General features: G+C 38.5%; 3 protein-coding genes and 1 pseudogene across 4 annotated transcripts in view; 1 reads left to right on the forward strand and 3 right to left on the reverse strand.

Moving 5' to 3' along the window:
* LOC144628301 (uncharacterized) overlaps positions 1 to 25062 on the forward strand; it is an 84296-nt pseudogene that overhangs the window by 8570 nt on the left and 50664 nt on the right. The window lies entirely within an intron of this gene.
* On the reverse strand, positions 5529 to 11439 carry LOC144628336 (uncharacterized). The gene is made up of 5 exons (XM_078486439.1): positions 11377 to 11439; positions 9295 to 9491; positions 8027 to 8394; positions 6938 to 7135; positions 5529 to 5867 (listed from the first exon to the last, which is right to left on the reverse strand). The coding sequence occupies exons 2-5, from the start codon at positions 9479 to 9481 to the stop codon at positions 5529 to 5531; spliced, it is 1092 nt and encodes a 363-aa protein (XP_078342565.1). The 5' UTR covers positions 9482 to 9491; positions 11377 to 11439.
* Positions 14012 to 21625, reverse strand: LOC144628334 (uncharacterized). The gene is made up of 6 exons (XM_078486436.1): positions 21563 to 21625; positions 20152 to 20206; positions 19387 to 19583; positions 17918 to 18282; positions 15590 to 15787; positions 14012 to 14526 (listed from the first exon to the last, which is right to left on the reverse strand). The coding sequence occupies exons 3-6, from the start codon at positions 19571 to 19573 to the stop codon at positions 14188 to 14190; spliced, it is 1089 nt and encodes a 362-aa protein (XP_078342562.1). The 5' UTR covers positions 19574 to 19583; positions 20152 to 20206; positions 21563 to 21625; the 3' UTR covers positions 14012 to 14187.
* The window catches only part of LOC144628340 (uncharacterized), a 63216-nt gene continuing 61775 nt past the window's right edge, over positions 23622 to 25062 (reverse strand). Inside the window, exon 5 of the mRNA XM_078486442.1 lies at positions 23622 to 24718. Coding sequence (XP_078342568.1) covers positions 24380 to 24718 — 339 coding nt within the window. The 3' untranslated portion in view covers positions 23622 to 24379. The remainder of the gene's footprint in view (positions 24719 to 25062) is intronic.

The raw sequence follows: 25062 nt of genomic DNA on the forward strand, positions 1-25062 counted from the left end.
GTTATGATTTTCAAGAATGCAAAAGATTTTTTTAAGTCACTGAGAAAAAGATCTCAGTGTACGATGAGAGGTTTTACAATTGAGTCCCTGATGTAGCAAGGCAATGATTCATTTAGAGCTTTGTCGACCTAAGGGAATCTTATAAATGATGCAAAATATACTACCAATAGCCTTCTAATCTGTGCATGCGTTAAAACAAAGTTTGTAAAAAAATATGTATAAATCAACTTTAGAAATATTTGAGAAAAGGACGAGTCTCACAGATTCAATGTATGATTCTTTATATTATTTTTTTGTAATAATAAAATGTTGCTGTGTTAAATTGATATGGCTGTCTGTTGATAACAATGATTGGGAAAAAAAGATACACTGGTTTTTCATTGTCAGGAAATGGGGGGGGGGGGGGTGTCTGAACTCCCGTACATTTTTCCCGTTCCCGAACATTTTTCTCCTGCTTCCCGCCCCTTTCCGTATAGGTTCCACCTCTTTGTTCCATTTCTTTTGCAAAATACAACGAAATGTTTTAATTTCCTCCAGTTCCCCCCACATTGGAAATTCCGCTTCCCCCCTCCTCTTCTCCCGCTCCTTTTCTCCCGAGCTCCCGCCCTCCTGTCCCCATCCACAAAATAGGGGGGGGGGGGCATTTTGTACCAGTGATGTATAATCTGTCCGGACGAATTTTGCTTCTGCTGTTTCATGCGTCTAGTGTAAAATGGGACGAACTATCAGACGCACTAAGCTCCCGAGTTTTTTGTTCAAGATGCTTTAAGGCAGATATATAGTTCTTGTCTTGACGACTTGTCCGCCCTGAGCCAGTCTTTCTACTGTCCCTGCATGGAGTACCTGAAGTTAACAACAAGACTTGTGTTGGGTTGCCAAACGGTGAAAAACGTGCGTCTACTTGCGTACAAATTTGACCTTAACCATTGTGAACGCAAGTTATTACAATTCAACACAAGTGCGCACGTACGCAAGTCCTCGCCAAACAGAGTCGCAGGTTAACGCCTTCGACTTTAGTGCGCCATACGACCCCCTTTCATGTTACACGACGCAATGTTCCTTTCGACTTGCAACGCAACGATGACGACTGAAAAACTTTGCAAGTTGCAGAGGGGTGTCACACTTTCGAAGTTCTTTTCACAAAATCTCCCGCGAGGAAGTATTACCTCTGATTGCCTCATTTTAATAAAATTTCGCTGCTAGTGACGAATGACATGTCGCGCGCAGCAATTTGTCTGTCGCAAAAAGTAGAGGATAGTTCTACTTTTCTTGCAACTTGCAACGCATCATTATGTTGCATTGCAGGTCGCAAAAAATGGCGTTATGCGTTCCCTTTTTGGCAAATGGCAATGCAACGCTTTCTGCGTTACATTAAGCAAAACTGACTCGAGCAAAATCCCAACATTCATGTACATGTACAATCAATTTCACAGAGCATTTGAGTTTTCTGTTATCAAATACGTTTCTAATAAGCGAGTCAGTAGCCCATTGGAGGACCAACGGCGACTTAATTGATTTCTTCTCAAATATTCATTTTTCTGGGAACCGTACCATAATGTCAGTTCACGCTATTCTAATATCACTAATTTTGTTGTAATGCTGCAATGTTTTTGTCACTTTTTCTGTTCAGCGTCGGTGTAGTTTAGTATCCGACTAGGCTTGGGTATATAGGCTTGTGTATGTATGGTACGCTCGCCGGATCGTAGTTAGAGGGGGAGGGGGTATAACAACTAATTAATAACGTTCTACCTCCATAAGCAGGTACCCCTCCTATAAGGACGTCTTGAAGCAACATCTTCTCTTTTTAAGCATTGTTTTTGAAGAGCACTTTCCACAAAAGAGACAACAGGAAAGTGTACGGACTGTACGCAATTACTAAAGGAGCTTTGTTACGAGATTTAGTTATAAATCCTCAATCACTTAATACTTTAAACCCAAAATAAACATGGATCATTCGACGGTCGTGACTGAGGAAGATCAAGACGGCTTACGAACGACAAACTTGAAATAAATGGCACGCAATGCATGCAGAATCGATTATGTTTCCCAAGGGGGTCGTAAAAAATTCTAAGGAAATATGTCAAAAAATTAAAGTAGCTGACAACTTCTGTGTTGAATGATTGTTCAACCAAAGTTGCGTGAGAATATACTCAGTTAGGAAGCGTAGCTTTAAACAATGGGATGACACTCCCATGGTAAGACCAACTGAAAACGTTTGCGCCCCCTGTCTTATATAACATACAAATTCCTTTCACTCGTCCCAAAATTCATTCAACGATTGTGACTGCTACTTGACACTGATAAACGTCAGATGTAAAATGAGAAACCTTAACCTACCAGCGGGCAAAAAAACGCAACATAATTAGCTAGGGTATTTATTAAATGAGTATTCTTTCAGAAAAGGGTAATTTTTCATCATTTTTGCGACTCGCTCTTTTTGCTCCTTGGTCCAAACTACCTTGTTTCTGGTGACTGAAGGAGTTCCATACAAAATCTTGCTGCATTTTTCGATGTAATCCTCAGAACACAATATAGGCTGCAAAACCGGCAGTCCATGTTAATTCGCTTGTCCCGAATCGACACTTAAAGACAAAAACGAGAAGAAAAGGTACTGTTTTAAAGTCTACATCGCATACATTAAAGGATTCTTACGTGAACAAAACAACCGAATATATAGAATGTTACACTGATCAAGATACTATTTTGCCCTTTTTTGTCTTATTGCTCAGAGTGAGGAAGGAGAGAGAAAAAAGCGAAAATCACTTCAGACAATCGCATGCGAGGAAGTGAATAGCATAATTTAGGTTTATCCCTAAGATTAAATCAGTTCCAGAAGATAAAAGATAACTTATGAATAGGAAAAGAATAGTTTATTACATGTTTCTCGCCGTGAACAGTTACTTGGAAACCACCAAATCTGATCTAGCTCAATATTACGAGACATTCATTGTGAAGAGGCGTTATTGAGGATGCGTCAGTCAGTCATCTGTGGCAAATGTATCCTAATTACAATTTGAAACATAGCAAGTAAAAACTAGTGATTCTAAGATAAGAAGCTATGCTACGCCAGTTACGAAAAAGCACCTAAAATCCACTGTTTCTAAGTGGCCAAAAAATGTGCAAACTTATTCCTCATTTAATGCAGCAGCACGAGACCCGAAATAAACTTAAACATTTTACAATTATTTACGAAAGCTGTTTAAACAAAAACTTAATAAAAAAACGTGCTAAAAGGAAGAATCTCCCGCCAAGCACCAAAATATTCCATGAACATCCTATAACAACCCGCGACCCGACCCGCTCAGTCGTGCTATGAGATTATTAATTTCTGACTTATTCATTTATGTCACTTAAAGAAACTGTGTCACGGATTTTCACTCAGCCAAATCTACGCATGGAAAATGACCTTAAAATTCGGTCAAATATGAAAATAAGCTCTTACAACAGTGAAGGGACATTTCAATAACACAGCAAATACAAAAGAAGGTGCGGATGGCCAAAAGTGACGAAGATTGAACAAGATTGCGATATGGGTATTTGAATTATTGTTGGGCTGAAAAGTTTTCAAAGTAAATCTCGTTTGCTTTTAGCTTGAAACAGGGTAATGGGCTCCTGCTTGAAATTATAACGCCCGGGAGTCGCATTTGGTTGCAATGAAGCTATGATTTTGCCATTTGGATCCATACAAGAAATTCTTTGCAACATTAAGTTTTATAGCGAGTACTTGGTAAAACTTAATAAAATAAACTTAAATTAGTCGTGACACAGTCCCTTTAACCGTCAGAAAATACATTTTCACAGAAACAATAGACCGTTTTACTGATACGGCAGTCATTTTGAATTTTATTGTTTCAAATAACTATTATGGGATGCCCAGGGGGCAAATACGTATAAATTTACCCCCTGAGTATCGCAGAATGTTTTTTAAAACAATAGGAACCAAAATGGCCGCCGCATCGGTAAAAAAGGTCTATTTTCTCCTGATTATCGACAAATCTCGCAAGTCCCCACTGCGCCGTTTTACTTCGTCGGTTAAAAACTGGGGAACAGGGAGCACGGTGCTTGATGGTTAGGCGGCGAACCGCGCGGTTTGACTTTACAAACGCAACAGTCCCACAATTCCACGCCCACTACCATGCTTCAACAAAGGAGCTAGGCCTGGGGACGAATCAGGGAAACGGAATTTTGACTGTACTATAAGAACTTTACTACCCTGGGTGCCGGAGGTTTTTCTTGCGCGGTTTCCGGTGCCGGTCATGTCTCTATTGTGTTTACAAACGCTGCTTTAAAACTGATATATGGAGATAATAAAAGTGTGTTACAGCTTACAGCCACTTGAAAATATTTGATAAGCACCCTCCCCCTACCTCTTGAATGATAACCATATTACGAATGAGTAAATGTTCAAAGCTTCAAAATGATACATCTTAGTTCAAATAAGCCCAAAGTTTGCCAAAAATATGCTACAGTCGAAGCTCTCTTAACGGACACTCTCGTAAGCGGACAGCTCTATTTACGGCCATCTTGTTTGAAACCCCGTTTTAGCTCCCATACAAACTCGGCATTTTTACATTCTCGTAAGCGGACATTCCCGTAAGCGGCCGCGGACACTTTCAGAGATTACGACTTTTCTTTGTTTTTAAGCTCCCGTTAGCGGACACTCCAAGAAAATCCTTTTTACAACCTCTGTATCTTGGTTTTTTCAATCACCTTCACGTCGCTGTTTGTGACAATGGTATTACAGGACCTAACAATAGTTTCAGTACCATACTTTAGTGCTTGTTTTTTCGTCATCCCTGTCCGTCCGGTTATTGTTAGCTGAGTAAGCTCCCGTAAGCGGCCACCTATCCCCTACACCTCTTGTGGCCGCTTACCAGAACCATTCTCGTAAGCGGCCAGCTCCAGTTGCGGACACTTTTTTCGCGTCCCGCGAGGGTGTCCGCTTACGAGAGCTTCGACTGTATTTGACTTTAGGAAGAGTTGGTCGTTTTAAAACGGTTGCCAAGAATCCCAAAAAGTGCTAAAAACTTGCCAAGCAAATCTGGACAGGCCTACCAATCAAAGTCAACTGCAAAATGAGAAACTCAAAACAGACAACGGACCAATATTTTATAACAGCCCAAATTTGACACTCCTGCTAGCAGCTGGAATAAAATGATCACAGGGCACCCATACAAGTGGCGTGTTTGTTTGTATGTTCGAAATATAAAGAAATGTATTTGAATATTAAAAGGGTCTTTATATCGTAAACTCATTTCAAGTAATGTCTATTTTAACCTCAAAATAAACGTAAACCTACTTCATTTGTTGTAGTTTGTCGTTTGTCAAAATGGCGAATTTAAGCGATTTGTAGGGTTTTGCGTTGACTGTTACTACACGTTACAACGTGTAAATCAAAAAAAGGTTAACGATAATAAGACCCTTTCAATATTCCCATACATCTCTTTATATTTCGAATATACAAACAGACACGCCACTTGTCTGCCCCCCCCCCCCCCTGGGATAATGATTAGCCCAGGACGTTATGATTAGCTAGGGTATTTATCGAATGAATATTCTGTCAGGAAAGGGTATTTTTTCGCCATTCTTGTGACCCTTTCCTTTTGCTCCTTGGTCCAAACTACCGTGTTTCTGGTGACTGAGGGAGTTCCGTACAAAACCTTGCTGCACTTTTTCAAGTAATCCTCAGAGCACATGACTCCCAAATGGTCACACAATCTTTGTAGCGTTTGCCTGGGTCTTAGCACTGTCTCGTGTCCTGGAATATCGAGAACAGCATCTCCGTACCGTTCCCTGACGCGTTGGTTAGAAGATACCAGTCGGAAGTAGTAAGAAATATAGCGGTCAAGCCTTTTCGTGTTGTTAATCTGTTGAAATGAAAACAAAAAGAGAAAATACAGTAAAAACCCGCGAGTAAGAACCTATTATTTTTCAGGTTAGCCAAAACAGGTTCTTACATAAAGGGTTATTAATTACACAAATTTAGGCTAATTAGGTTCTTAATTTCTAAAGAAAAAAATTCAACATTGTTATAGAGATTAAAATCATTGTATTCGGCCTATCCCTTGCATAAAATTTTCATACCACATAAGTCCTTATGTAAAAATGAAGATCTTATCATTAAGAATATGACATGATATACATGCACAGTAATGCTTTGTCCAGACCTATTTCTCAAAAGGTAAACATTTTTTAATCAATTTTAGAAAATAAGAACCTGTTTCCAAATTTGAGGCTAAATAGGTTCTTATAAAAATGGTATCTAATTTGCAAATTTTAGCCTAACAGGTTCTTAAATGTTAGGTTCTTACTCGCGGGTTTTTACTGTAATGTATTATGCAGCATGATACTACTGCAAACGCATTTTTATCATATGCTGGCATTGACTGAGTAGAATCATCGCAATATTGGATATTGATGTGGGGGAAAGCTGTGCAAACTTCACAATTAATGTTTAACGGGAAGGGGGGTGGGGTTGGTATGAACAAAGTTTCATACGGGGAGACCGCACACCAAGGTCCAAACCTTTACTCAGTTTACATTCCACTCTTGACAGAAAAGATAACACTTTCATATACCTTCAATAGAAGATGGTAAACCAACCGATAAAAAATAGTGCATCTCTTTCCTAAACTTTTCACTTAAAATACTTAAAAAAGATAATCAGCCGCTAGGTGCTTCTGTTCCAGAGTTTTGAAAAGGCTCTGCCTTACAGCTTTTTTGGCCAATCAAAATATGCAAAATTATAAAAAAAAAAAAAATTAGGCCGTTTTCGATAATTAAAATTGAAGCTTGGCCCGGACAACGCTTGGGGGAGCAAAACAAAGATTTCTTTTGGGACACATTAGTAATTTTTAATTATCGTTATTGATGTACAAGTCAGTATTAATATTATGATCTAAAATGGATTGGATGGTATATTAATAACTTCACTTACTTTTATGTCTTTTTCTCTAACAATGTCACGTGAATGTGTTTTGCGAAGCAACAAAGTTGCTATGTTGTCAAAGGGGTTCCTGGTGACGTGTATGAATTTCATTGGTACTTGAACGACTTGACTGATTTCTTCAAGAACGCTCATTTGGTTTCGAGCTAACGCCATTGTGGTCCCACCTCCTTTCTTGTCACCAATAACCTTACAAATATAGTTAACGATTTATAACAAAAACAATTAACACAACTAATATGATCTTTCTAACTTATCTTATTATGCCTACAGTCCAACGAAACAGTAGTTGGGTACTCGGGGTGAATGGCCTTATGCATAATAACGGTCATAAGCTCGAAATTCAGCACCAACCCTCGTTTACGTAGGGGTACTCGGGTATGCTTTGGGTGGGTATGTACCGCTCGGGTCTCCAAATATGGACACTGTTTCAGAAATAATCTCCATTAAAATGATACCCCGTTCTAGAAATTTAGTAAATTTCAATAGCCCGTTTTTAACACTGCTTCCGTAAATACTCGCATCTGATTGGTTGACAACAGAACACTTTATCCCAAAGTGCATCGCTAGCTGAACAATTAAAAATTATTGTATCGTTAAGAGTTTCGCGCCAAAAAAACGCGGCTGCAGCCACAAACTCGTTTCCAAGCTTCTTCACTCTCGGCTTCGTTTCTGATAAATCGTCAGAAATCGACGCGTTTCTTTTATTATGTTGATCAGCGAGTCGAGTGTAACCTCACAGTTCTAGCAGCAACAACAACAAAGCCAAAGACTGAAAACATCTTAAGTTAGTAAAGAAAAACCTATCAAGTGTTCAATTAAACCATGCTTCATATTCCCCATTAAGTACGGCGTCTGTTTGTTGCAAACTTGCTAATAGCTCCTGATCAACAGTATTGCCTAATGATTTGCAAAAAGGCACTAGCTTAAACTCTCAAGAAACCTTTATTTCAATTCATTTTGTTAGGTTAAATAAAATAAAAATAAATGAGAGGGAGCTGGCTGGCAAGTGGCAAGTGCCAATTCGTGGGGGATGCCAATGGCGAGAGGTAAAAATGTAGCTTTAAAGAACTTGTTTACCTTTATTCTCTGCTCGTATCCTCCTTGCCATAAACCAGGGATATGGTAGGTGTACTGAATTTCCTCCAAGAGCGAAGTATTGGCGCTCGCGTATCTTCCAAACATAGCTTGTTCCGTGGAAAGATGATGAAGGTCGAAAAATAACTGATATTTCTGCATGTTTTTCTGTTTAAGTGTCGATGACTGGTATTTTTCCCAATTCTTTATCACATCGTACTCAAACGGCATGATAATTTCTGGGTGTGCATCCAATATGGCGCCTACTAAGCTGTGACTGCTACGAGGATATCCAATGAACATTACAAATGTCTCCACTCCATCGTACAATTTGAAGAGTTTCTCTGTATAAGAGAGGGATGAAGCTTCCTCTGAAAAAAATAGGCAGACTTAGTTCGATCATCTGGGTTTAAAACTTATAAATTTTCCATTAACCCCATAATTTCTGAAGGGGAGTTAGTGTGAACGTGTCCGCATGCTTGATGTAAAATAGGTCACTGCAACTTCGATGGCCAATGTACATGTAAACACTGAGTTCGCTGACTCGTCCCCAGTCGTTTCTTGAGTCCGTCGAGTGTACATGTCATCCTTCGCTTCTTGCAACTTTTGCATAAGAGACGACTGGGGACGAGTCAGCTGAGTTCGCAAACGAAGAAAGGTTTGAAAATAGAACAAACTATTTTTTAAATTAGTAGAAATGTACTCAGCAACAACAACAACATTTATTTGTACTGTAAGATTACAAATCCCATGCATGGGCCAAGCAAATACGACGAACTGATGAGGAAAAAATCTTCGTGCAAGAAGACGTCAGAGTTGCTCTGGTGGTCCTCTTCGCTGGTTTGCCGGAAAACTATTTTTCTGGCCAATCAGAAGGAAGGAGTTCAAACACTTCAAAACTGGTTCGGTAAGAGTAAGTGGCCAGGAGCTCTCCCGAATTTGTTGTAATTTTTCGCCCGAAAATCCCCTTCGGCCCGACGTGCTGCCCCTGGGTCTCCGAGGATGCACTTAACACAACATGTACACACAAGGAAATCTAGCAGAGAAATATTGTAGTAACACGTCCTATTCTCTTGTGTGTGTACGTTGTGATTTTGTCACTGCAATATCGCTGCGACATTTCCCTGCACGCAAACTGTCCCAACCTTAACTTTTTTGTCTCAATTTTTCCAGATGCTCAAATTTCCTGCGCATACCCTGCTTCCTTTCCCACTTAGTGTTTCTGAATTTCCATAATCCGCCCCAGTCACGTCACGGTATGAATAACTTACCATTTTTAAGACTCTGTCTTGAAGTTGGAATAAAGATGTTGCTATAGATACGGGCGTTTTCTTTAAATGATGGTATTTCTGGAATTCTGGATGCTTTATTTTCTGTTTTGCTGCTGATAATATAAAGAACTAAAACATTGATTACCAACAGTGACGCAAACAGCAGAGGAAATATCTTGGAAGCCATTGGCTATTTTCTGAAAATGAAAATATAAATCGACAGATCTAGGCACTAATTAATAGTTATAATTTTAAATTAAGACTTAGGAGAAATAGATTAGCCCCATCCCTCTTTTCAAAGCCCCCTTTCTTAAAAACCCTCTCTGGAACTTTTATTTTTTTTAAAAATACCCCAACCTACGTGCCCCCCCCCCCCTTCTCTAGATGGTTAAACCGGGCAATGCATGAACAAGAAAACAAAGCAATTCGACGCTTTTAACGTTTATATTCTAGCTTATTCTACCACATTTACTTTACTTTTTATTGTTACGTTTTTGTTAAAAATGGTTTGCTGAACATCACTGAAAGCACTAGAACGTCCAATTTTGCAATATTTTACATGTACCCTAACTCGAGCTGATATGTTTTATAATATCCCACCTTCTCCCCTCTCTCTTATAAGGTCTCCTCAAAATGCAAAGAGCTTTTATCGGATCTGAAAACATCAAGCATGGTTACTATTTATTTTCACGTGGTAAAACATAAAGTGTTATCATAAGCACCGTTTTTCTCGGTTTCGCGATCTTTCAAGAAAGTCTTTTCTTTATCTTTGCAAAAATAGTTATTGTAAAATTCATAAAAATTTCAAAGGAATGGACCCAATGAAAATGCACTATTTAGGCCTTATGAATGCGTTGAAGATCCAATACAGAATAAAAATTCTTCAATTTTGATACAGAATAGGCATTATGTATTTTTGATATAGAATGGTAGTGCCTATATAACCCCCCAAATGTTTTTCACTAAAAAATGTTGGTATTTTTTCGGAGTAAAATGGTGAAAGAATTATCGTTTCTGCTTGAAAGTCCGATTTTTTATACACCTCAAAAGTCACCAAAATATCGCTCAAAAATTTCATCCCCTCTACCCCGCACAAAAAAAAGTAAAAAATAATAGAAAATTTAAACTGATATAGAAGATTAATAGATAACATTGTCCGCCAAGTTTCAAGTCTATACGATATTCCGTAATTTATATTTAAAGAGCTCAGCATGAAACGCGATAACGTTGTTAGTGTCCTGCAGGGGCACACCATAATGGCGGCTAAAAACAGATGTAAACATCTGAAACTTACTTCTGTTATTTCATCCTCACGAACTATTAAATATTCACAGGAACAATTTTTTTTAATACGTCAACTATTGAGACTGCTAAATACTACAGGATGTGTCATTCTTTTAAACGTACGTGGAAGTCTTCTCGCGGCCATCTTGATGTCGTACGTGTAGCGTGAGAAATCAATTTTGAAGTCCAGCTGCAAAAATGCTGAGTATTTTTTAGGTTGGATTCCTCGCGAACCTCGTCGGTGTAAGCACTGAGCTATGAAACCATTGCGGGAGGGGGTCGGGCAGCACGGGTCTGTTTTAAAACAGTTCGTTTAGGCAGAGTGCAGTAAGGTAAACTTTCAAGAAGACTTTTTTCACGTTTCAAGAGTTTTTCATTATTGCAGTTTCGCAGAGTAGAAGTTATGATAAACTTTTGGTTGAACATTACAACCGCTAACCGTTTTTATACACGCACTCTCAATCAAGCGGGAAAAGGGAATTTAAATTTCAATAGATCTGACTAAATGAAAAGCAGTACTCCGTAAGAAATAGGCTTGGTAAAGTTTTCGTTGTTCTGAACTAAAACCTCTTGTAAAATGATTGATGATTCCATCTTTCGACTCATTTACCGTTAAATAAACAAGTATTGCGGTGTAATTCATAGACAACTGTCCAGAACCTAAAATTATCTGACATTGCTTTAATTTCTATTGTTTGCGCGAGTTGTTATTCAGTTCTGCTTGCAAAAATTGGGAGTACGAAAAGCTAAAACTGTAGGTGTTCCAAAGTAACTGATAAAGTAAGTAACAAAGCTCACCTTTACGTGGGAAGTTGTGTTTCTAAATACGCTGTAACTTCGCTGATTTAATTCTCTTCTAAGCGTGAGGCCATTAAGGTTCGACAAATTATACAAAACTCGTAAAGCCTGATTGATTTTGTAGGGTAGCGTGAGTTTGTCAGAGACGATTGGGGCTGGGAGCATTGTTTGTCTATTGTTTCGTTTGGCTAATTGTTTGCATCAGTATAATTTATTATAATTTAGTGCTGTGCATGTAGTTCGAATAAGTGCTCGCGTCTTATCCACCCAACACAACTTCTTACAGAAAGGAAAACTTTATTACTTGCCCCTTTCACCTACACAAGGGATATAGTGCGCCTCTTTTCTTAATTTTTTACTTGAATAACCTCAAAAGAATTAACCGTTTAGTAGGTCTGTTCGAGATATTTTGAAATGTCGTTTTCGTGACCTTGTTGAATACTCCAACTCGTGAGACTCCTTATCTTATTATTATTACACTTACAGCCTCAAAAAGGTACTCGGAGCCTCTCCGTATAATCCACTACAGGAAGTCTACAATCCCCCCACCCCCCCCCCCCCCCCCCGCCGCTGGTTCCTAACTCAGTTCGTAACTAGGTTCCCAACTCGAAAAATAGGTATTCTCCAAACAATACTTCTAACCTAATGCACAACAAAAGGTGACCGTTTCTAATCAGGCTTGGTATTTAAAATTTTGTTTTCATCTTTGATACCGTATTGATGAAAAAAACAAAGTTCACACCACCGCTTCGCGTTATAAAGTATTGTTGCTCATAAAATCATGACTTGTGTTGTGTGATATTTGCTAGGGGATTTGGAACGGGAGCTTCAAGTTCGAATTCGTAAGCGTATATTGACAACTGGGTTCAAATCTAGAGGGTCCAAATCTACTACAACACCGGCAGCGAATAACATATATTTTAAGTATCCAGACAGTTTTATAAATTTTGCATATTCCACCTCAGTACTTGTATATAGACATGATAATTTGACTCCCGTCTTGCCAATGATTAATCAAAACCTTTCACGGTATCGAAAAGGTATGTTTTTACTTTCGAAATTGGAATCCTTGAGCATTTTGCAGAGAGCATCAATTCGGAACAACATGAACTTCATAAAATTTTGATCTCTTAGGCCATCCCCTTTTTTTCGTTTATCGTCGTATGTGTTTTCTGATTTTGGGTCGGTCGGTCGAAATAAAAAAACAAAAAACAAAAACAAAACAAAAAGTGGATAAGGAGTCTGGAACTAGGAAGCCCGGTACCTCAGCATTATATCCGTGGAGCCTGGAAACAAGAAGACATGGTTACAAAGTCAACATGGCGGCAATGGAGGAAGGAAAAATCGACGCCGTGATTAAACTCAAACGAGAACAGCGTAAAAAGGACGAAACATTATTTAAAATAATGTGTCCATTGCCTTTATTACCTTCTGTATAACATTTTTTTTTGAAAACGCGAAAATCTGGGTCGGTCGGACGACGATAAAAAAGGGGATGGCCTTACTGAGCACAAAGTATTGCTTTGGATTTAGACAAATTTATTGAAATGTAAATTCCGTTTCTCCGCTTGATTGAGAGTCCGTGTAAAAAAGATAAAAAGGTTGTTTCTAATCTTGTCATGCATGAGTCAAGCGAAGTAGTGAGTTTTGAGTCTTTTCTTAATATACATTTAATAATTTTAGAGAGCAATTTTCAACGTGAGGCAAAAGAGAAGACAGTGTACATAATTATTAAAGGGGCTTTGTCGCGATATTCAGTCATTTTTTTTAAGTACAAATTGCTTTCAAATTGATAGAAACTTCAATAAAAAAAGGTAAGGTCGTTTACAATTAAGAGTCTCTCCTACCCTTTTGTACATGTATACTCCAACACGTGAAATCTTTATACTGTTTTATATACTTACAGCCTCAAAAAGTTACTCGAAGCCTCCCTATTTTGACGGGTAACCCAAGTACTGAATACCGTACGGGGGACACGTTAACTATCTAGTATTTTTTTTACAACCTGCAATATTCTTTATTTTTTGACTCAATAGTCTTGGATTTATTTTTTAGCAGCGCGTGACAGTAGCGTTACTGGCGTGACAGTGAAAACCAGCAATAGTCCACTACAGGGAGTACACCACCACCCAACAAAGAAAGGAGGCCTGGGGACAAATAAGGAAAACGGAATTTTGACTGTACTTAAAGTACTTTGCAAAACGATGCTTTAAAACTGATATATGGGGACAATGAAAGTATAATGAAAGTTGCCGTGCAAATCTGGATAGCGCTACCTATATAAGTCAACAGTAAAATGAAAAATTCAAAACAGACAACGGACCAATACCGTATTTTCTCGATTAAACGCCGGGCCCCGAATAAGCGCCGGGTCTCCAAGCTGTATTTGAAAATAAACCCCTTAAACAATTATTAAAGGTTTAACGTACTTTAAAAATAATGTCTAAATATATTGCTGTCAAAAATAATGAATAAAAAATCATTTCTAAGAAACATAGGGCTTGAACAAACTCCTGGAATCAAATAAACGCCGGCTCTATCAGGCCAAATTTGAAATAAACGCCGGGGGCTTTTAAACGAGAAAATACGGTATATTATAACAGCCCAAATTTGATGCTACTGCTAGCAGCTGGCATATAATGTTAAGCTAAGAACATTGCGATCTACTAGCATCCCATCCACTGAGAGGGGAGTAGAAATACTCCAAGTCGCTTCATGCTACTGAAACCGGCCGCGGGGAGACCGCGGGGATGGGCTCCGGCCTAATGGGCCACTTGGGTCGAACGCAGACTTTTCCAAAGAACATTAAAGTTAGCTAGGATATTTAACAAATGAATAGTCTTTCAGAAAAGGGTAATTTTTCATCATTTCTGTGACGCGCTCTTTCTGCTCTTCGGTCCAAACGACTTTGTTTCTGGTGATTGAAGGAGTTCCATATAAAATCTTGCTGCATTTTTCGATGTAATCCTCAGAACACGTGACTCCCAAATGGTCACACAATCTTTGCAGCGTTTCCCTGGGTCTTAGCACTGTTTCGTGTGCCGGAAAATCGAGAACAGCATCTCCGTACCGTTCCCTGACACGTTGGTTAGAAGATGCCCGTTGGAAGTACTTGTTAATTTTGCTGTCTAGGCATTCCGTGTTGTTTATCTGTTGAAATGGAAACAAAGAGATTTTTTTATCGTAAGCAGGTATCGACTGAGTAGAACCATCACAATATTGGATATTGATGTGGGAAAAAGCTGTGCAAACTTCACAATGAACGTTGAGGGTGGGGGTGACGGGTGGAGCTCGGAGGGGAGAGGGGTGGAGTCTACTGACCAAAGTTTATACGGGAATGGTCCAAACCTGTACAGTTTTATAAAACCATTTAACGGGTAACAGTTTTATCTACCTTTAACAGAAAATGGTACCCCTTCAAGAAATAGTACATCCTTTTACTAAACTTAACACTAAAAATAAGGCCATAAGGTGCGACTGTTCCAGATTTTTGGAAAAGGCCCCGGTTTTAACCTTTTTAGCCAATCAAAGGACCCAAAATTATTACAAAGTTATAGGCCATTTTAGATTTATGAGAACGGCAAATTGGCACTGTCGACACTAGGGGAAAAATTCATCCTATTCAGACCGGGCTTTTTTGGATTTTTACAGATTCCCCCCCCCCCCCTCCGTATCTTCTAGTCTTTGATATACGTCACGTGAGATGATGACGTCACGTGACAATTATATCATGATGTCAAAATAGCCGCCATCTTGGATCCGCCACCTTGGATTTAACAATTTTTCCAAAACGTCAGAAAACCGCCCAAATTACTGAAAAGTACTCAAAATCAATTAAAACGGTGGAAAAAACATAAAAAAGGTGAAAATAATTGCATTAAAGTTAATTTTCAATAATAGGAAAACAAAAATTACAAATTTGGGGAAACATGTCTGTCAAAATGCCGTTGCCATGGTAACGTCAAGTTCCCGACACAACAACCTATCCTATCAAATTATTTCCAGGTAAATTTTAGATAAACTCGCAAAGTTTGACGGCGTTTAGTTAAATCTTGAAAAAGATTAGCGTTCAAAGTCTGCGCGGGCACTTTCCACCCACCCCCTCCCCCTCGGTCTGGGACAAATCAGTTATTGTCAATTGTCGTCATTCATGTACAAATCAGTATTGATATTCTGATCTAAAATGAATGGTTTTTTTAATAATTTGACTCACTTTTACGTCTTCTTCTTTAACAAAGTCACGTGACTGTGTAGTGCGAAGCAAATTGGTTGCTATGATGTCAAAGGGGTTCCTGGTGACGTGTATGAATTTCATTGGTACTTGAACGACTTGACTGATTTCTTCCAGAATGCTCATTTGGTTCTGAGCTAATGCCATTGAGGTCCTACCTCCTTTCTTGTCGCCAATAACCTTGCAAATATAATTAACGATTTGTCACAAGAACAATAAAGACAAGTTATTAGTCCTTTTATAATTTAACTTATTACATCTGCAGTCCAAATTAACAGTAGAAATATTCATCTAAGTTTTTACCCCTGGACTACACCGTCGAAAAGGGGCACTCCCATTTAAAACATTTTGTGGCTGGGGTAATTGTTGTCCCTTGCAGGGGTTAAAATTCGTATTTAGGTACCGCTTAAAGGCACTAAAAATGCAAACTGATAGAGCAGAACCGTAGCCAGACCTTTGCCATAGTAGACGAGGCAAGATGTTGCTCGGGGGCTCAGGGGGTATGCCCTCCAGAAAATGTTTGAAATCTAGAAGCTCTTAAACTCTTTCAGAGACATTTTTACATGAGGTATTTCTTGAGAAAAATTAATCTTGTTCAACTGGGGATTATTTTCCCGACACAACATATTTTGTTTTAAATTTTGGGTAAAAATATAGACGAGGCAAGTGCCTCGTCTTGCCTTTTGCTAGTTACGGCTCTGTAGAGTTATATATATTCCAAACAACAGGAAAACTTGTCATAGATAATAGACCATATTCGTATTCTCGGTATTGGACTGGAACAAGCTTGCAATGGAGGCTCATGCGGGGGAATATCATTAAAAACAGCTTCATGTCATTTACATTTGAAAAGATTACCCGCATTAGCCTCCATTGCAAGCTAGTTCCAGTCCAATACCAAGAATACGAATATGGTCTATTGGAACCAGTTAGGGGTGAAAACAAAATCGACCCATGCTTTTGGTACGTTTTGGAGTTCCCTTCAAAATTTCCGACGATCACCACATCACTTGTGCAGGGGAGTCATTTTTGGTTCATGCGGCAAGGTTACATATGCCACCGCATTCCAAGAGGGTCTCAATGGGGTAGTGGCATTTACGGTTAACTGTTAATGTTTTGGCATTTTTTACGACTTACAGTAAAATTGCTTTCCATTACGGGTAACAGACGTGTTAAAATTAATTTCCATTGCTTTAAGACACTTCCAACACTTCGGGTTTGCCTAATTAAGAATACCGTCATTTCTAGGTGCCAAGTCACATAAAACGCAAGACAAAAACGTCTTGACAAGAGATCTTGAGACCTTCGTTTTAGTGGCTTGATTTTTTATGATTAACATTGTTCACGGCTAACGGTTAAAATTTTTCAATTTTTTCGCCTAACGGCTAAATTTTTGGCAGTTTTACGGCTAACTGCTAACCCCATTGAGACCCTCTTCCAAAGTCCCGGCCAGCACAGTACTTTAGGTCACTAACAGCGCACGCCCAGTTCGACACCACGACAAATTATTACCGGTAATTAAATGTGAGAAAAATACTTATAATTATAACCCTTGTTATCTCCATCAAAAAAAAAACAAGTAAAGAAAAACGTGTTATGTGTTCAATTAAACCACGCTTCATCTTCCCCATTAAGTACGTCTGCTTGTTGTACAGTCAACTCTCTCTTAACGGACACCACTATAAGACGGACACCTCCATAAGACGGACACCTAGTGATGGTCCCTTCCGTTTTTCAGTCATTTTACTGTAACCAAACTCCCTATAAGGCGGACACCTCTCTAAGACGAACAACGGACACTTTGAAATCATTAACGGAAACTTGAGAAGTGTTTTATACTTTTTTTATTAGTGAAAATACTTCCAGACTTCGTAACGACCTAAAGCAAAGTTAGTCAGCGCCCTAAGGATACGTGTGTACCAGGCTTATTAACCAAAAACAATGACGCTTTGACGGATTAGTTCTCTGGGCACTAAAGAGGTCGTTTTCTACTTACAGTATTACAGTTTGTAGAAGCTCTACAGCTGCGGCCTGTCGCGATTGTGTCCGTCTTAGAGAGAGTTGACTGTAGACGTACCAATCGCTCGTGATATTTTCCAATGATTTTCAGAAAGGCACTTTTTCACTCGGAAACCTTTATTTCCATTCATATGTTACGTTAAATTAGATAAAATAAATTAGAGGGAGAGTGGCCTATTGTTTCCTTGGGCAATGGCGAGAGGAAGTGGGTCACCCAATGTATGAGTTTTATGGCCAACGTAACAATACTCAACCACGAACTTCAAAATGTAGCTTTAAAAACTTGTTTACCTTTATTCTCTGTTTGTATCGTCCTTGCCATAGGCCAGGAATATGGTAAGTATACTCATATTCCTTGAGGAACGTACTGGCGTTACTAGCACGTATTCCAAACATAGCTTGTTCCCTGGAAAGCTGATGAAGGTCGAAAAATAACTGATATTTTTGCATCTTTGTCTGTGTAATGTTCGATGACTTGTATTTTCCCCAATTTTTAATCACATCGTACTCATGAGGGATGATAATTTCTGGGTGTGCATCCAATATAGCGCCTACTAAGCTGTGACTACTACGAGGATATCCAATGAACATAACAAATGTCTCCACTCCATCGTACAATTTGAACAGTTTCTCCGCATTGAAGAAAGAAGTTTCCTCTAAAAGGAACAGGCAGACTTAGTTTTTTCATCTGACATGGTTTAAGAACCTTTACATGTCGATTTAACCCTAAATTTAAAAGGGGCGTTAGTTTGATGGTGTCATTTTGCTTAATCTAAAATTGGTCACAGCAATATTGACGGCTAATGTATATGTTGCAGTTAATTTTTGATCCCAGTTAATTTTTTATTTTATTTTAACTAGTTTATTTTTTTTTCCAACTAGTTGATTTTATAATACTTGGTAAATAATAGGGTAAGGGTTAGCGTATGGGTTGTAGTCATATATTTGAGAAAATAGTGGTTCACCCAACGTTTCCTACGAGGCAAAGTGGATAAGGGGTTGGACGGCAAATCCCAAGGTTGAGAGTTCAAATCCAGTGCAGGCTAGTAAAAAGAAAAAAAAAGGTAGATGATTGTACTTAGGATAGGGGGATAATAGCAGATAGTAGGAGAGGGTTAGTAAGGATTGGGGGGAGGAGGCGGTGGTTATGAGACATCAAGGGAGAGAAGGTGTTTTACATTTTTACTTATTAACCAAGTATAAAAAATAACTAGTTAAAATAAAAAAATTAACTGAGATTAAAACTTGACTGCAACATATCGAAAAAGGGTTTGAAAATATGACGAACTGTATATTTTTTAAAATGGCAGTCTTTTCTACAATACAACATGTACACACAAGAAAACGTATCAGGGACATATTGTCCGGTGGTGGAGGGGGGGGGAGGAGGGTCTCTCAAAACAGTTTTATACGGCGCGGGGAGGCTCCGCCCCGATGTTCAACCCCTTACCCTTTTATATACCATTTTGACAGAAAAGGTACCTCTGTCATTTACCTATATTAGCCATTATAGGGAGCACCCCCCCCCCCCGGGCATATTGTACTAACCTTTTTATTCTTTTGTGCGCGTACGTTGTGATTTTGTCGCTGCGACATTTCCCTGCACGGAAACCGTCACTACGTTCTTCATTACCTTAACTTTATTGTCTCAAATTTTCCAGATTTTCGAATTTCCACCGACATACCCTGCTCCCTTTCCCACCTAGTGTTTCTGAATTTCCATAATTCGCCCCAGTCACGTCAAGGTATTAGTAACTTACCATTTTTAAGACTCTGTGTTGAAGTGGGAGTAAAGATGTTGCTATAGATATTTGCGTTTTCTTTCCATGTTGGTATTTCTGGAACTTTGGATGCTTTATTTTTTGTTTTGCTGTTGATAATATAAAGAACCAAAACATTCATTACCAACAGTGACGCAAACAGCAAAAGAAATCTCTTGGAAGCCATTGGTTATTTTCTGAAAATGAAAATATAAATCAACAGATCTAAACACAAATAAATAGTTACAATATTTAATTAAGACTTGAGAGAAGTAGATTAGCCCCTCCCTAGTTCTACATTTCTAGTATTGTATTTTTATTAGGCTTTTTTAACGTAAATAGTTCATGAAAATTCTTTAATGTAATTTTATTTTTTAAGATACAGGGCCCCTATGGAGACCAGCCTTTGAGCTGAATGGGCCACCCTGTGTAAATAAAGTTTTATTTTACTTTTTACTTAACTTAACTCCCTCGTTTTAAGCCCTTTTTCTAAAAACCCCTCTCTGGAACTTCTATTTTTTTAAAAAAAAATATATATCCCATCTTACGTGCACCCCCCCCCCCCCTTCTCTAGAGAAAACAAAGAAAACAAGAAAACAAAGCAATTCGACGCTTTTAAAGTTTATATTCTACCACATTTACTTTTTATTGTTACGTTTTTGTTAAAAATGGTTTGCTGAACATCACTGAAAGCACTAGAAAATCCAATTTTGCAATATTTTACATGTACCCTAACTCGAGCTGATATGTTTTATAATATCCCACCTTCTCCCCTCTCCCTTAGAAGGTCTCCTCAAAATGCAAAGAGCTTTTATCGGATCTGAAAACATCAAGCATGGTTACTATTTATTTTCACGTGGTAAAACATAAAGTGTTATCATAAGCACCGTTTTTCTCGGTTTCGCGATCTTTCAAGAAAGTCTTTTCTTTATCTTTGCAAAAATAGTTATTGTAAAATTCATAAAAATTTCAAAGGAATGGACCCAATGAAAATGCACTATTTAGGCCTTATGAATGCGTTGAAGATCCAATACAGAATAAAAATTCTTCAATTTTGATACAGAATAGGCATTATGTATTTTTGATATAGAATGGTAGTGCCTATATAACCCCCCAAATGTTTTTTACTAAAAAATGTTGGTATTTTTTCGGAGTAAAATGGTGAAAGAATTATCGTTTCTGCTTGAAAGTCCGATTTTTTATACACCTCAAAAGTCACCAAAATATAGAAGATTAATAGATAACATTGTCCGCCAAGTTTCAAGTCTATACGATATTCCGTAATTCATATTTAAAGAGCTCAGTATGAAACGCGATAACGTTGTTAGTGTCCTGCAGGGGCACACCATAATGGCGGCTAAAAACAGATGTAAACATCTGAAACTTACTTCTGTTATTTCATCCTCACGAACTATTAAATATTCACAGGAACAATTTTTTTTAATACGTCAACTATTCAGACTGCTAAAACCTACAGGATGTGTCATTTTTTTAAACGTACGTGGAAGTCTTCTCGCGGCCATCTTGATGTCGTACGTGTAGCGTGAGAAATCAATTTTGAAGTCCAGCTGCAAAAATGCTGAGTATTTTTTAGGTTGGATTCCTCGCGAACCTCGTCGGTGTAAGCACTGAGCTATGAAACCATTGCGGGAGGGGGTCGGGCAGCACGGGTCTGTTTTAAAACAGTTCGTTTAGGCAGAGTGCAGTAAGGTAAACTTTCAAGAAGACTTTTTTCACGTTTCAAGAGTTTTTCATTATTGCAGTTTCGCAGAGTAGAAGTTATGATAAACTTTTGGTTGAACATTACAACCGCTAACCGTTTTTATACACGCACTCTCAATCAAGCGGGAAAAGGGAATTTAAATTTCAATAGATCTGACTAAATGAAAAGCAGTACTCCGTAAGAAATAGGCTTGGTAAAGTTTTCGTTGTTCTGAACTAAAACCTCTTGTAAAATGATTGATGATTCCATCTTTCGACTCATTTACCGTTAAATAAACAAGTATTGCGGTGTAATTCATAGACAACTGTCCAGAACCTAAAATTATCTGACATTGCTTTAATTTCTATTGTTTGCGCGAGTTGTTATTCAGTTCTGCTTGCAAAAATTGGGAGTACGAAAAGCTAAAACTGTTGGTGTTCCAAAGTAACTGATAAAGTAAGTAACAAAGCTCACCTTTACGTGGGAAGTTGTGTTTCTAAATACGCTGTAACTTCGCTGATTTAATTCTCTTCTAAGCGTGAGGCCATTAAGGTTCGACAAATTATACAAAACTCGTAAAGCCTGATTGATTTTGTAGGGTAGCGTGAGTTTGTCAGAGACGATTGGGGCTGGGAGCATTGTTTGTCTATTGTTTCGTTTGGCTAATTGTTTGCATCAGTATAATTTATTATAATTTAGTGCTATGCATGTAGTTCGAATAAGTGCTCGCGACTTATCCACCCAACACAACTTCTTACAGAAAGGAAAACTTTATTACTTGCCCCTTTCACCTACACAAGGGATATAGTGCGCCTCTTTTCTTAATTTTTTACTTGAATAACCTCAAAAGAATTAACCGTTTAGTAGGTCTGTTCGAGATATTTTGAAATGTCGTTTTCGTGACCTTGTTGAATACTCCAACTCGTGAGACTCCTTATCTTATTATTATTACACTTACAGCCTCAAAAAGGTACTCGGAGCCTCTCCGTATAATCCACTACAGGAAGTCTACACTCCCCCCCCCCCCCCCCCCCCCCCCCCCCCCCCGCCGCTGGTTCCTAACTCAGTTCGTAACTCGGTTCCCAACTCGAAAAATAGGTATTCTCCAAACAATACTTCTAACCTAATGCACAACAAAAGGTGACCGTTTCTAATCAGGCTTGGTATTTAAAATTTTGTTTTCATCTTTGATACCGTATTGATGAAAAAAACAAAGTTCACACCACCGCTTCGCGTTATAAAGTATTGTTGCTCATAAAATCATGACTTGTGTTGTGTGATATTTGCTAGGGGATTTGGAACGGGAGCTTCAAGTTCGAATTCGTAAGCGTATATTGACAACTGGGTTCAAATCTAGAGGGTCCAAATCTACTACAACACCGGCAGCGAATAACATATATTTTAAGTATCCAGACAGTTTTATAAATTTTGCATATTCCACCTCAGTACTTGTATATAGACATGATAATTTGACTCCCGTCTTGCCAATGATTAATCAAAACCTTTCACGGTATCGAAAAGGTATGTTTTTACTTTCGAAATTGGAATCCTTGAGCATTTTGCAGAGAGCATCAATTCGGAACAACATGAACTTCATAAAATTTTGATCTCTTAGGCCATCCCCTTTTTTTCGTTTATCGTCGTATGTGTTTTCTGATTTTGGGTCGGTCGGTCGAAATAAAAAAAAAAAAAAAAAAAAAAAAAAAAAAGTGGATAAGGAGTCTGGAACTAGGAAGCCCGGTACCTCAGCATTATATCCGTGGAGCCTGGAAACAAGAAGACATGGTTACAAAGTCAACATGGCGGCAATGGAGGAAGGAAAAATCGACGCCGTGATTAAACTCAAACGAGAACAGCGTAAAAAGGATGAAACATTATTTAAAATAATGTGTCCATTGCCTTTATTACCTTCTGTATAACATTTTTTTTTTGAAAACGCGAAAATCTGGGTCGGTCGGACGACGATAAAAAAGGGGATGGCCTTACTGAGCACAAAGTATTGCTTTGGATTTAGACAAATTTATTGAAATTTAAATTCCGTTTCTCCGCTTGATTGAGAGTCCGTGTAAAAAAGATAAAAAGGTTGTTTCTAATCTTGTCATGCATGAGTCAAGCGAAGTAGTGAGTTTTGAGTCTTTTCTTAATATACATTTAATAATTTTAGAGAGCAATTTTCAACGTGAGGCAAAAGAGAAGACAGTGTACATAATTATTAAAGGGGCTTTGTCGCGATATTCAGTCATTTTTTTTAAGTACAAATTGCTTTCAAATTGATAGAAACTTCAATAAAAAAAGGTAAGGTCGTTTACAATTAAGAGTCTCTCCTACCCTTTTGTACATGTATACTCCAACACGTGAAATCTTTATACTGTTTTATATACTTACAGCCTCAAAAAGTTACTCGAAGCCTCCCTATTTTGACGGGTAACCCAAGTACTGAATACCGTACGGGGGACACGTTAACTATCTAGTATTTTTTTTACAACCTGCAATATTCTTTATTTTTTGACTCAATAGTCTTGGATTTATTTTTTAGCAGCGCGTGACAGTAGCGTTACTGGCGTGACAGTGAAAACCAGCAATAGTCCACTACAGGGAGTACACCACCACCCAACAAAGAAAGGAGGCCTGGGGACAAATAAGGGAAACGGAATTTTGACTGTACTTAAAGTACTTTGCAAAACGCTGCTTTAAAACTGATATATGGGGACAATGAAAGTATAATGAAAGTTGCCGAGCAAATCTGGATAGGGCTACCTATATAAGTCAACAGTAAAATGAAAAATTCAAAACAGACAACGGACCAATACCGTATTTTCTTGATTAAACGCCGGGCCCCGAATAAACGCCGGGTCTCCAAGCTGTATTTGAAAATAAACCCCTTAAACAATTATAAAAGGTTTAACGTACTTTAAAAGTAATGTCTTAATATATTACTGTCAAAAATAATGAATAAAAATCATTTCTAAGAAACATAGGGCTTGAACAAACTCCTGGAATCAAATAAACGCCGGCTCTATCAGGCCAAATTTGAAATAAACGCCGGGGGCGTTTAAACGAGAAAATACGGTATATTATAACAGCCCAAATTTGATGCTACTGCTAGCAGCTGGCATATAATGTTAAGCTAAGAACATTGCGATCTACTAGCATCCCATCCACTGAGAGGGGAGTAGAAATACTCCAAGTCGCTTCATGCTACTGAAACCGGCCGCGGGGAGACCGCGGGGATGGGCTCCGGCCTAATGGGCCACTTGGGTCGAACGCAGACTTTTCCAAAGAACATTAAAGTTAGCTAGGATATTTATCAAATGAATAGTCTTTCAGAGAAGGGTAATTTTTCATCATTTCTGTGACGCGCTCTTTCTGCTCTTCGGTCCAAACTACCGTGTTTCTGGTGATTGAAGGAGTTCCATATAAAATCTTGCTGCATTTTTCGATGTAATCCTCAGAACACGTGACTCCCAGATGGTCACACAATCTTTCCAACGTTTGCCTGGGTCTTAGCACTGTTTCGTGTGCCGGAATATTGAGAACAGCATCTCCGTACCGTTCCCTGACGCGTTGGTTAGTAGATGCTCGTTGGAAGTACTTGTTAATTTTGCTGTCTAGCAATTCCGTGTTGTTTATCTGTTGAAATGGAAACAAAAAGATTTTTTATCGTAAGCAGGTATCGACTGAGTAGAACCATCACAATATTGGATATTGATGTGGGAAAAAGCTGTGCAAACTTCACAATGAACGTTGAGGGTGGGGGGGACAGGTGGAGCTCGGAGGGGAGAGGGGTGGAGTCTACTGAACAAAGTTTATACGGGAATGGTCCAAACCTGTACAGTTTTATAAAACCATTTAACGGGTAACAGTTTTATCTACCTTTAACAGAAAATGGTACCCCTTCAAGAAATAGTACATTCTTTTTCTAAACTTAACAGTAAAAATAAGGCCATAAGGTGCGTCTGTTCCAGATTTTTGGA

The sequence above is a fragment of the Oculina patagonica genome, chromosome 10 (genome assembly GCF_052425735.1).
Source record: "Oculina patagonica isolate OP01 chromosome 10, crgOcupat, whole genome shotgun sequence".
Classification (NCBI taxonomy): domain Eukaryota; kingdom Metazoa; phylum Cnidaria; class Anthozoa; order Scleractinia; family Oculinidae; genus Oculina; species Oculina patagonica.

Bases quoted from the DNA above. Each gene is read 5' to 3' on its own strand.
- LOC144628336 (XM_078486439.1), bottom strand. From the start codon at position 9,481: ATGGCTTCCAAGATATTTCCTCTGCTGTTTGCGTCACTGTTGGTAATC. The intron at 7,136-8,026 runs GTAAACAAGTTC...TATATTTGTAAG, and splicing joins GATACGAGCAGAGAATAAAG to GTTATTGGTGACAAGAAAGG. The intron at 5,868-6,937 runs GTAAGTGAAGTT...TCATTTCAACAG, and splicing joins TTAGAGAAAAAGACATAAAA to ATTAACAACACGAAAAGGCT.
- LOC144628334 (XM_078486436.1), bottom strand. From the start codon at position 19,573: ATGGCTTCCAAGAGATTTCTTTTGCTGTTTGCGTCACTGTTGGTAATG. The intron at 18,283-19,386 runs GTAAGTTACTAA...TGTTCCTTTTAG, and splicing joins AACACAGAGTCTTAAAAATG to AGGAAACTTCTTTCTTCAAT. The intron at 15,788-17,917 runs GTAAACAAGTTT...TATATTTGCAAG, and splicing joins GATACAAACAGAGAATAAAG to GTTATTGGCGACAAGAAAGG.